At 39.2% G+C, this 13,154-nt stretch overlaps 1 protein-coding gene across 4 annotated transcripts in view; it reads right to left on the reverse strand.

Moving 5' to 3' along the window:
• CHMP3 (charged multivesicular body protein 3) overlaps positions 1–10,635 on the reverse strand; it is a 122,504-nt gene extending 111,869 nt beyond the window's left edge. Inside the window, exons 1-3 of one of the 4 annotated variants that reach the window (XM_054577686.1) lie at positions 10,338–10,635; positions 9,772–10,034; positions 7,425–7,564 (exon numbers count right to left, since the gene is read on the reverse strand). In XM_054577686.1, coding sequence (XP_054433661.1) covers positions 7,425–7,564; positions 9,772–9,997 — 366 coding nt within the window. In that variant the 5' untranslated portion in view covers positions 9,998–10,034; positions 10,338–10,635. Of the gene's footprint in view, positions 1–7,424; positions 7,565–9,771 lie in introns of all 4 variants that reach the window. The other 3 variants (XM_054577685.1, XM_054577688.1, XM_054577684.1) reach the window with 3 other exon arrangements.
• Positions 10,636–13,154: the final 2,519 nt, after the last annotated feature.

Raw genomic sequence — 13,154 nt, forward strand, 5'->3', positions numbered from 1 at the left:
AAGCTTAGTTTAGAAACAAAGCAGGAACTAACAGAATGTTAGAAAGAATTGTTAGAAAAAAGGGTAGTTAGTTCCTTTCACCTCACACTACAGAGAATATAAGATAGACACAGAAAAGCTTGACATGGCCCTGGCTGGTGTGACTCAGTGGACTGAGCGCCAGTCTCCAAATCAAAGGGTCACCAGTTGGATTCCTAGTCAGGACACATGCCTGGGTTGTGGGCCAGGTCCCCAGGAGGGTGTGCACAAAAGGCAACCATACACTGATGTTTCTCTCCCTCTCTTCCCCTCTCTATAAATAAATGAATGAATGAATGAATGAATGAATGAATGAAATCTTAAAAAAAAAAGAAAAGAAAGAAAAGCTTGACATGAAAAGGAGAATCCTAATACTCAAACATTAGGATAATTCATGAGCATGAATACATCTTCAAACAATTAAGAGGAGGAAAATATAAAGACCATTAATATGTATTATTCGGAAAATAAACACATGAATTGTAGAGAAGGTAGATATCATAAGAAATACAGGATGAATTAAATAAGTTATAGAAATTCATTTTTCCTTTCATAGTGTCATTCACATGAAGTGTCACCAAAAAAGATAACTGATCCAGATTATTCATCAATACATTTCAGAAAAATAATAAACTTACCAAGTGACAGAATTTCTAAGTCATATACCTATTTGTTATTTTTTTATCCTTACCTGCAGACATTTTTTCACTGATTTTTAGAGAAAAATGAAGGGAAAGAGAGAAACATTGATTGGCTGCCTCCTGTATGTACCCAGACCAGGGATCGCACCTGAAACCTAGGTATGAGCCCTGACTGGAAACTGAACCTGCAGTCTTTCAGTTACCAGATGACACTCCAATCAACTGAGCCACACCAGCCAGGGCTAATATACCCATTTATTAAAGTCAAATTTTCTGTAAATAATTAAATCCACACATCCTTTCAGTAAAATAAAATATGAAGTTTAAAGTCCTAATTATCGGTCATATGCCACTTAATTACATTTTTTTCCTCAATAAATACAAAAGGAAACTAACTATAATCCTTCTGCGGGAGGAAAAGAAGAAAGAACTGGGGTGTACTTAACTATTTTTTACACAGGATACCTAAAATAATGGCAGTTTGAGGAGGACTGAATTGGCCAGGATTTATGCATCCTCACAGATTAAAAAAAAAAAAAAAAGTAGTTCTGGCCTAGATGAAGGCATAGGTAGATACTCTTCACCTCCTTGCACAACTGAAAGAAGGAAACAGCCAATTTAAAAATAAAAAACGAAAACTGCCAGAAAACTGAACTGTTCGAACTGTATGGAAGTACAACAACCAAGGAGTTAAAGAAGAAACATTCATCCAGATGGGTGGGAGGGGCAGAGATGGGCAGCTGGGATGGAAAGGACACCTGGCAAGGCCACGGCTGGAGGACCAGGCTGCGGCTGATGGACCCTGCGTTCAGTTAAACCGGGAGAACAACAGGGGGTGAGATAGACAGCACAACCTAGGGTTCCAGTGACGGGAAAATAAAGCCTCAGAACCTCTGGATGTAAACCTCTGGATGTGGAGGTTGTGGCAGCAGGAGAAACTGACAGTCTCCTGAATGCCAGGTGAGAGCCCAGCAAGTAGTATTGTTCTCTCCCTGAACCCTCCCCACTGATCCAGCACCACAACGCAGAGTGGGTTGCCCCGCACTGATAATACCTAAGGCTCCGCCCCTTAAACACAACAGGTGTGCCAAAACAAAGAAAAATGGCCCAAAATGAAAGATCAGATCAAAACTCCAGAAAAAGAACTAAATGACGAGGCAATAGCCAATCTATCAGATGCAGAGTTCAAAACACTGGTAATAAGGATGCTCACAGAAATGTCTGAGTATGGCTGTAAAATGAAGGAAGAAATGAAGGCCATAAAACATCTAACTAGAACAGAATGAAGAAACAAGAATTCAAAAAAGTAAGGAGATGCTTACGAATCTCTGGGATAACTTTAAATGTTCCATCCAAATCATAGGGGTGCCAGAAGAAGAAGAGGAAGAGCAAGAAACTGAAAACTTATTTGAAAAAATAATGAAGGAAAACTTCCCCAATTTGGTGCAGGAAATAGACATCCAAGTCCATGAAGCTCAGAGAGTCCCAAAGAAGTTGGACCCAAAGAGGATCACACCAAGAAACATCACAATTACATTGCCAAAGGTTAGGACAAGGAGACAATCTTAAAAGTAGCAAGAGAAAAAAAGAGAGTTACCTTCAAAGGGGTTCCCATAAGACTATCAGCTGAGTTCTCAAAAGAAACCTTGCAGGTAAGAAGGGGCTGGAAAGAAGTATTCAAAGTCATGAAAAACAAAGGCTTACGTCCAAGATCACTCTATCCAGCAAAGCTATCATTTAGAATGGAAGGGCAGACAAAGTACTTCCCAGATAATGTAAAGTTAAAGGAGTTCATCATCACGAAGCCCTTATTATATGAAATATTAAAGGGACTTATCTAAGCAAAAGAAGATCAAAACTATGAACAGTAAAATGACAACAAACTCACAACTATCAACAACTGAACCTAAAAAAAAAAACAACAAACAAACTAAGCAAACAACTAAAACAGGAACAGAATCACAGAAATGGAGACCACATGGAGGATTATCAGCGGGGAGAGAGAGAAAGGAGAATGGGGGGAAAGGTACAGGGAATTAGAAGCATAAATGGTAGGTACAAAATAGACAGGGAGAGGTTAAGAATAGTATAGGAAATAAAGAAGCCAAAAAACTTATATGCATGACCCATGGACATAAAAACTAAGGCGGGGTGGGGAATGCAGGAGGGAATGGGGGTACTGGGTGGAGGGGGATAAAGGGGAGAAAAAAGAATGGGACAACTGTAATAGCATACTCAATGAAACACACTTAAAAATAAAAGACAGCAAACAAATTAGTCAGCTTCTTCTAAAATAATGATAAATAGAAAAGAATAGTAATTCAAACTGTTAATAACTACTTTTTGAAAGTTATCCTTTACGAGAGATTAGATAAATATGATCTGTGATGAAAGAATGACAAGCAACCAAGAAAATATTTCTCTTCTATTTCTAGCAGATATTTTTATTTTAAATTAAAAAAAAAAATACAGTTTTGTTTTAAGAGCTTACACCAAAGTTTCTGTGCTAATAGGTTAGCTGGTGAGTACAGAGTGCCAAAGACAGGGTTTTAATCTCTCAGTGTTCTAACAGAGACTGTTCTTTCAATTCAGCCATTTGACAGATAAAAGCCACTAGTTCAGACAGTGCTGGTCAGTTCAAATCTTGAGGGTCCCTGGAAAAATTAAGTTTCTGTATATATGTCTCCTACTGTATCATTAAGAGACAGTAAAAAAAACAAATAAATGCATTCCACTTTTCTTAGAAATCATTTCTAAACTATTAATATCGATGAGGTTTAAAAAACATTTTCAGACAATTATAATTTAGTGATTAGAATTTATAATGCTAACATTCACTATCATTCATTATTTCATCTTCACTTCATTCAAGTGTCACCTTATCAGAGAATTCCTTGTCACTGTCTTCTTACCCTAACTTACCTAGTTTATTTTTCTTCTTAGCACTTTCCACAAATTGGTGTTATATTAAGTATTTATTTATTTAGTGCCTACCTCTCCCAAATAGAATTCAATCTGCCTGAACGAACAAGGACTTAGCCTGGTATATGTCCTGATATATCTCCAGGGTCTTGCATACACATATTTTGTGAATTTTGTCACATAGGGGAGTTAAATCCATGGTTACCTTTAATAGGACATCAAAAAATATTAGATCATTTAAAGCCAAGAATAAATTGCTAATTAGTGAACCAGAATATGTTTGTTGTCTATAGGTAACAACACCCTCTATGTGTACCAAAAAATTTCCAGACTTTTGACATGGCTTTTCCAGGTTTGGAAAGTGCTCAGCATTTTTACCATTCGTCTCCATGGGATTATTCAACGTGTAGACAAACATTTAAACACAGAACACGGGACAGTAGGACTGGCTATTCAACTCAACCTTGGTAATAAAACTAAAATTATCAAAATCAGTAAGTCCTTCTTAATCAGAATATCAGAAATAAATATCTGGAAAAGGAAATGGAATGACAATTTACTTATAAAACTTTAAAGGTGTTACAGTTTATTTTTCAACACCAACTAATTAACACAGAAATAAACTAGAATTTGATGGATAAGGTATGAACTATACCTTCCCAGGTTCTCCCTCTGCTGAATTGAAAAAATACTGATTACAAAGATATCTACAAATTCAATGCAATCCCTATCAAAATACCACTGGCATTTTTCACAGAACTAAAATAAATAATCCTAAAATATATATGGAACCACAAGACTTTGAATAGCCAAAGTAATCTTGACAAAGAACAACGAAGTTGGAGGTATCATGCTACCTGATAGCAAGCTATACTACAAAGCTAGAGTAATCAAAACAGCATGGTACTGGCATAAAAACAGACGCAGATCAATGGAACGAGAGAGAGCCTAGACATAAACCCACGCCAATATGGTCAATTAATCTATGACAAAGGAGGCAAGAATATGCAATGAGGTAAAGACAGCCTCTTCAATAAATAGTGTTGGGAAAACCAGACAGATACATGCAAAAAAATGAAACTAGTCACTTTCTTATACCATATACAACAATAAATTCAACATGAACTAGAGAGTTAAATGTAAAAGACCTGAGACCATAAAATCTTAGAAGAAAGCATAAGCACTAAACTCTTTGACATCACTTTTAATATATATATATATTTTGACATATCTCCTTGGGCAAGAGTTAACAAAAGAAAAAATAAACATATGGGACTACCACAAACTAAAAAGTTTTTGCATGGTAAAGAAAACCATCAACAAAACGAAAAGACTAGACACCCTACTGAAAGGGAGAAGTCACTCACCAATGGTACATCTGATAAGGGGTTAATATCTAAAATGTAAGGAACTCATACAACTTAACACCAAAGAAAACAAACAATCTGATTTAAAAATGGGCAGACAACCTGACTAGACATTTCTCCTAAAAGGGCATAGAGATGGCCAAAAGACATTAAAGAAATGCTCAATGTAAGTAATTGTCAGGGAAATGAAAATCAAAACCACAAGGAGGTATCATTTCACATTTGTCAGAATAGCTACCATCAATGAATCAATAAACAAGTGTGGGCGAGGCTGTGGAGAAAAGGCAGTCCATTTGCACTGTTGGTAAGAGGGCAAATTGGCGCAGACACTTTAAAAAAAGGTATAGAGGTTCTTCAAAAAATTAAGTACAGAACTACCATTTGACCCAGCAATTTCATTTCTGGGAATTTATCTGAAGAAATCCAAAACACTTATTTGACAAGATATATGCATCCCTATGTCCACACAGTATTATCTATAATAGCCAAGATGGGAGCAATGTAAGTGTCCATCGATGATGACTGGATACAAATGGGGTACATAAATACAACAGAATATTACTTGGCCATAAAAAAGAATGGAAAATTACTATTTGCAACAACATGGATGGATACGGAGGGTATTATACTAAATGAAATGTCAGAGAGAGAGAGAGTAAAACAAATACCATATTCACGTATATGTAGAATCTAAAAAAAATACAAAAAACAAAATAAACTCATAGATACAGAGAAAAAAACTGATGGTCACCAGATTTTGGGGGGGGGAGGGGAAGGATGAAAACGTTGAAAGGCATTAAGGAAAAAAAAAGTAGTACAAATTGCCGGTTATAAAATAGCTAGAGGGACATGCCCTGGCTAGTGTGGCTCAGTGGATCCAGTGCAGGCCTGCAAACCAAAGGGTCATTGGTTCAATTCCCAGCCAGGGCATATGCCTGGTTGCAGGCCAGGTTCCCCAGTTGGGGGCATGTGAGAGGCAACCACACATTGATGTTTCTCTCACTCTTTCTCCCTCCCTTCCCCTCTGTCTAAAAATAAATAAAATCTTAAAAAAGAAAAAGTTACAGGGATGTAAAATACAGCATAAGGAATATAGTCAATAATATTGTAATGGCCATATATGGTGTCAGATGGGTAGTAGACTTATCAAAGTGTTCTTTTGTCAAGTATATAAATGCCTAATCACTATGTTGTACACCTGAAACTAATATTGTACATTAACTGTAATTGGAAAATAAATTCATTTTATAAATTACTGAATTATATTATCTGAAGGGTAGTAAGTCAAACACAATAGGAAGATTGCAAGTAAAGGAAAGGTCATGGATATCCAATGTAATCACCTGAAGAATTCCCAAATCTTAACCCTTTAGCTACAGTATTATTTCATCCTCTTTAAATCTGTATGTATTTATTTGAGACCATGTGCAATAGAAAGTCTATCCACCATCATAATGAAATCAGTGACAGAACCAGATCTGCAACAAAGGTCTCTGAACTCAGCTTTTTCTACCACATTTTGCAGTCATGTTCCCATATTGAAAGATATATGAAAACACGGCTATTTTGGTTTTTATACCCTGAATCAAACTGCCAGCCCCAGCGTGAAGTGACAACAGCACTAGACAAGAAATGAGGGGACCTGAGATTTGATCCTTGTTCAATAATCATAATTTTAGCTGAATTCATGCTGTTAATTTACTTAATATGGTATTTTAAGGAACTTACATTTTAAAAATTTAAATAACTTTAGCCTTGCCCTAAGTAATATTTATGAAATTTGTTTGATATATTGATTTTTCTAAATTATATTAAAATATGTAAATGACAGATAATATGTGCTCATTTACCATGAATGGTACAAAAACTACACACTGGGAAGCATAAAAGATAATTTTTAAAGTCCTTCATAGCTCTAAAAGTCTAATATACTAATTAAATCCTAGTTTTCACAACAGTAGGGTTTAAAATTATAATCTCATCAATTTCATGAGCAAAGTAAAGAGTACTCCCCTACCATTCCCTACAATAGGTCATTTACAGTCACAAAAGTTGGCTATCTCCCTATAGAAGGATTCTTTTACTTTTTTTTTACTTTAGTTTCTTCCTTTAAATATAAGAATTATTTGGATCATGGACTTGAAAACTGGATTTTAAAAAAATTAAGAGAAATAGTACAAATCACTAAATTAAAGGAATACATATGCGTGCTTCTTACTTTAATGAAGTTCCAACAACTAAATGAATTTTCTCCTGTTGATTCTAAACAAAGCAGTCAACCCTCTTTCCCTAATATTTCCCAGCACCCAGTCTTCAATTTTCATTTTCCTTGGTCTACAAAACCTCTTTAAGAGGGCACTGGAACATCCCTACGAGACTGAGTTATGTCTAAGAAACCTGATATAATTACTCAGAAATGTTACCAACTGGTGAATGCTATTTTGGCAAAAATAAGTTCTATCATTGTTTCTGATACCTGAACCAGCCAGATGCCATCTTTTGTGTCTTCTACAAGCTCATAGAAGTGCATTTCACCACTGAAATTGGTACTAGAAACAGTCTCAGATGCTTCTTCTTCTTTGAGTGCAGAATAGAGCTCACCTTCCATCAAGTCACCTAAAGACCAAAAAAAAAATAGCATTAATAAGATTTCAAAAGTCCCCTGTTCCCCAACTTCAATGATTAATTTCATTTCACAATGTTAAAAATCATTATGCTTTCATTGCAATCTATAGATGAGTAGAACCTGAATATTTCCAATTAAGATCCATATATTCAGTAAATATGTAACAAGAGCCTACTATGTGTCAGGCAAAAATGGACAAAGACAAAATCCATCTCCTCATGGGGCTTATATTCAAGGGTGGGGGTGGGGGGGTCTATCACATAAGTTATTAGGGAATCACTAAATTTCTACTGGTCCCAAGGCCACTACAATATTATTTAGTTTTGTGTATAACATACCCAGGCTTCAAATAATTTTTAAACAGTATGGTTTATATGCTTATAAACATTTAGAAATGAGTTTATAGAATTTGCCGTCACCACATGCTTAAAATAGCGATAAAGTTTATATGACTTGGAGGTTAGATATAAAAGCTCACCTATAAGAACAAACTCTATATTCGAATACAAATTAACAGTATACATTTATAGCTTTTGATGATGTATATTTATATCATTAAATAAAAAGTAAAGAAAAACACCATTGTCAAATCATTTTAACTTTTGCCTTAAATTTTAAACTTGAGAAAATAAGCACTTTATCACAAAAGCAGCAAAATCACACACAACAAATATTTAAATTATAAAATTAAATTGCTATACCAAGACTCCTCTGCTGTACAATATGTGATCTGAGTCATATTTTCGTGGGCTGTATTTTTTTAAGTGATATGTATACCCCGGTATAGTCAAAAGTGACAAGTATTTTTAGGCCCAAAGGAGGACAACACTAAATAAAAGTCAAAAGGAAAAAAATAGTGTTATCAAACTATTTTACTATGAAAAATGATTTGGCTGTGGTGGTCAAGACACATTTCTAAACCTAGAAAATTTATTTATTAGAGATCTTCTACTTTACTTCATTCCCTCCTCCCAAATATAAAAGTCACCATAAACTAATCAGTAAACAAGAGGAAAGAATAATAGACAGTTTTAAGTCTCTGTAAAGAAAACTGTATCATTTTTACAAAGAGGGTTCCTTCCTCTATCCCAGTAGGGCTATATGAGTTTGATAACCCTTAACTGGCAAACACGTGAGTGCTAAATCCTCTGGAGTTAATATTCTTGTCTATAATACTATATAGCTATGGGGTACTAAATAAGGAAAATATTTTTCTTGGAAAAGACACAGCTGACAGCCAAACTTGAAACAACAACAAAAAAAGATAACCATCAGTTTAAACTGTTATCTACAGCAACCCAGAATGCCTTTCTCAAATGATAGTACATTCCCCTTCAAGGAAGTATATCTGAAAAAGGATATGCTTTATCCAGGGGTGAAAAAAAAATTAACCATATCTGCCACCCAATCCTACCCTAAAACTAATAGTAATTGAAAATGAATTCTTTAACATGTAATTCTCTTAACACTAATTTCAATTCTATTTCTCAGCTCATTTAAGTTGATGCAGCAGTGCCTGTGACACAGAACGGAAAAAGTTTACATGCAAAATACAAGGCTTTTTTTAAAAAAAAAAAGTCCTCGGGGAAATGTAAAACAAAGTAGGCATTCACAAAAAATATTCACCTCATTTTCACCACACATAAAGTATGAAAAACTAATACTGTACAGTGTACACTTTATACTTAAACTCATCATTTTAAATTTAAATCTTAGGCCTAAATACCTCTTTGACATTAAGTAATTTCAATGATATTTTTCCCTCTAGGTAACTTGCTATTATTATCATGACAAATATTGCTATCTACAGACAACGTGATGGTTTTTCTTTTATCATTATGAATTTCAACTGACCAACTAATGCTTTCCAGTTTGCAACATTCCCGAATTTTGAGAAAAATCACTGAACTTAGTAAACAATACTAAGAAGCTGCACTTTGAACTCTTAAACTTTAAAATAACCTTGAAAAGACACACTTACACCCCTACAAATAATTCCAGACCCCTTCTCAAGACGGGGTTCACATGTTTTTTTGTAGAAAACCTAGACAAAGAAAAACTGGGCAGCTCTCGAAGGAATCGCCTTAATTCTTCCAGGTAAGGCCTCATTCTGGGGTATCACCAGGTATGAGGAAGTACAGCTCGCCCCCTCCCCCGGCCCCGGGTAGAGGAGACCTCAGGGGAGCCCGATACTCGCCTGACTTTTCCACCAGCTCCCGCACATCCTTCTTCTCCGGCAGCCCCGAGTACCCCAGTCCTCGACACTCCAGAATGGTCTTCAGCTTCTTGAAGCTCAGCGCCACTGGATCCACCAGCTGGGTGGCAAAGATGCCAGTTTCATACCACACAATGGCCTCAAAAAACCTGGCCAGGACGAACAGGACCAGGAAATAGAGGAGCAAGAAAAAAAGCTTCAGCCACATCTTTCCCGGCGTCTCCTCTCTTTCCAGAGAGCTCCGACTGCGAAAAAGAGGAGGGTGGGGGAGTGTTTGTTCACACCGGCCTGGGCGAGGGGCACGATCTGCTAGTGCGGCCCGGCCGTCGCCGCCGTCACTGTCGGAACATCCCCGGCCCGGGGACAGGTAGACTTGGGTATCTGCGGGGTGAGGGCCAGACGACGAGAGGCTCAGGCGCAGAGCCTCACTCCGGGCCTTCCAGTCAAGAGGCGAGAAAAATAAAAAGAAAAAACTTTAAAAGCCCCATCAATTAAACACCGAAAGGAGAGGAGCGCAGGGAGAGCCCGCCCGGGCAGGGAGCACTGACCGAGGTTGGCGGGGTCGTCCTTCCAGCACCGTAACCTCAAGGGGACGGGGGAAGCCAAAAAAATATTTCCGATCCACAAAGGAAGCCGGGTCGGGGCTGCAGGCGGGGCTGGAGGGGCGGGCGGGGATCCCGCGGCGGCGGGTCAGGAGGGCGCGGCACTCGCCCCGGACAGCTCCGGGGCCCCGCGCGACGAGAAGCGGACGCCGCAGCACCGCGCCCGGTGCCCAGGGCCCAGGCCCCGCCGGCCACCCAGGCTCCGCGAGAAGCGCGGCAGGCACGGCGGCGGCGGCGGCGGCGGCGGCGGAGACGGCGACAGCGGCTCCAGGTTCGCTCCGGCCGGCGGGCGGCGCCTTTCAGGCGGGCGGGCACCGCGGCCCGGCCCGAGAGGGGGCGTCGCGGTCTCTGCAGAGGGCAATGGGGCGCGCGCGGTAAAGATCCTGGAGAAATAAAGGAAAAACAGGCCCGAGATGGCTCCGCGGGCGGCTACTGGGTTGTCTCCAGCCACGCTGCGCCCGCACGGCTCGAAGGGGCGCCACTGGTCCCAGTCGCGGAACCCAACGCCCCAGTTACCTCGCGAGGCCGCGACCGTCGCCTCCAGAGCACAGGACCGGCTGCGGCCGCAGCCCCAGCCGAGACATAACAAGTGACGTCGGCGGCGGGGCGGGGCCTTGGGCAGCGCCAAGCGGGAGCGCTCTCCCGGCTGCCAGAGAACCCGGGCGGCCTAGCCTAGGCTGTCTAGCTGGGGGCGCCCAGAAACCGGAACCTTCACGGGGCTTCCGAAAACCTCCCAGAGGTGTCTCTCCGAAGACTTCTCCACCCTATTTCCTTTTGCCCTGCAGATGTTTAGTAATTGATTCTGTCTGAGCGTTAGACTTTGGACTATGTCGCTTTGTGTATTTTTTTTTGTAAAAATGGGCCATTTAGTTATCCTCTTACAATCGGTAAAAATAAAAGAGTATGTTTATGCCAGGTCCTGGTGAGTTGGTTAAATTTTGGCGTAGTTGCTTTGAGGTGGTAGAGGGTGAAACCCAGAAAACAGTGATTTTCAATCTCTAAGTGAGAATGTAGTTTATGCTCATATGTTAGAAAAGGTTTGGCTGAAATGGCAGTTAAAGCTAGGACCACTGGTCCCTCCCTGTTACGATCTCTTCCCTTCCTCCCTTCAGTCTAAGGGTTGTTAAAAGCCAGGGATTGAAGCGCTCAGTTCCCAGGACAAAGGTTGTTGAATGTTAGTATGTCCTAGTGCAAAGTTTACCTGTGGTTTCTTTCATTAACCTCCCTGAGTATGGGCACCACCAGCAAGAGCAATTTATATAAAATGAGTAGTGTGGGAGAGCATGCAGTACCTGGTTCTGTGTTAATTTAACCCCATTGGAGCATACTCTTACGATAATCTCTGTGCCAGTCCTGAGGGAGAAGGGGGTTGCATACATAAACTAAAAAAGGCTCGGTTCCACCAGCCCTCTTCATCATGAAGGAAAAGACCTGGGAGAAATGTTAGCCAAACATTGTGCGAAGCTATCACATATCTTGAACTAGGAATGAAAGTTTTAGGAAGGGCGGGGGTGTGATCCTCACTTTTGGAGGAATGAGCAATGAGAAACAAACAATGGACTATGGGAATGTAGTCTCCAAATGGTACCTTTTTTTAAAAAAAAAGAACACAAAAGCATTTCAGTGCACAGCTAGTGAAGGAGGAGATGCCTCTGGGGCACAGAGAAAGAATCAGAGTGGGAGGTGAAGGAATGTACAACCAGCTCTTGGCCTCTGCTCCTATGTATTAACTAGCTTCAATGTGGCTTTGTTTCCATGACTGGCAAATCAATGTGGGAGACTGTATTAAACAGTTCATTCTAACACACGTGGTTCTGAAATTCCAGAATTCTTGGGCATGTCACAGTGACCCTGTTACTGGGTGCTATTGCTGTTCAAACCCTGATATACAGGGTGAAGTCCTTCACAGCAAAGGAATGTACTATCAAGTGAGGAAAGACTAATTTAAACTCAAATAATGTAAGAGAGGCAAATGGGGAAAGCTGGGGTGTGAGCTGAAGATGGAACCAGTCAGGCCAGGTGTAAAGTAGGAAAAAAATTAGAGAAAGAAGGGAATAAAGAACTCTTGACATTTCTTGTGTGTGGTGTTGGCAGGACATAGGGATATGGACATTTATGTCCTCTATTGATGGCAATGTATAACCTTTCAGAGGGGCAATTTACAGTGTGAGCTAGAAGGGCCCCTGAAATTCTTGCTCTTTGACACAGTAATCTCACTTCAAGTAAGCTATCCTGAGGAAATAACTGGACATGTACACAGAGATGTCTGTGCAGAGTTTTGTTGTTGAGTGAAGTTAATAATAAGAAATCAAGAAAACAAAGACAACCCAACTATCTAGCAACAGAGGATTGGTCAAATACAGTAATCAAAATGATGAACTTTTAGGCAGCTACTAAAAATAAAGATATAGACATATGATTATGGACTTGAAACCATGTCCAAAATGCAGTGTTTAGTGGGGAGGAGCAGATTACTGAAAAGTTTGCATGATAGGATCTTATTTTTACATTTGTATAAGAAAAAGGCAAAGATGCACTAAAATTAACCATATTCATCTTTAGGCAATGAGATTTAGATGAATTCAGTTTTTGTTTTGTGCTTTATCTCTTTTATTATTTTTCTGAACTAATTATGCATTATTTTTATAATTTTAAGATATGTTTCTAAAAATAAGGCAACCACTATAACTGCTTCCATGGTCTGGAGGTTTAGTAGCAGAAATTCATCCTTTTGGGACTCCAAACAAGTATGGGCTGTTTCCC

This window comes from Pteronotus mesoamericanus, unplaced genomic scaffold, assembly GCF_021234165.1.
Source record: "Pteronotus mesoamericanus isolate MK-2021 breed Mesoamerican mustached bat unplaced genomic scaffold, CSHL_Meso_final contig_44, whole genome shotgun sequence".
In the NCBI taxonomy this organism is placed as follows: Eukaryota; Metazoa; Chordata; class Mammalia; order Chiroptera; family Mormoopidae; genus Pteronotus; species Pteronotus mesoamericanus.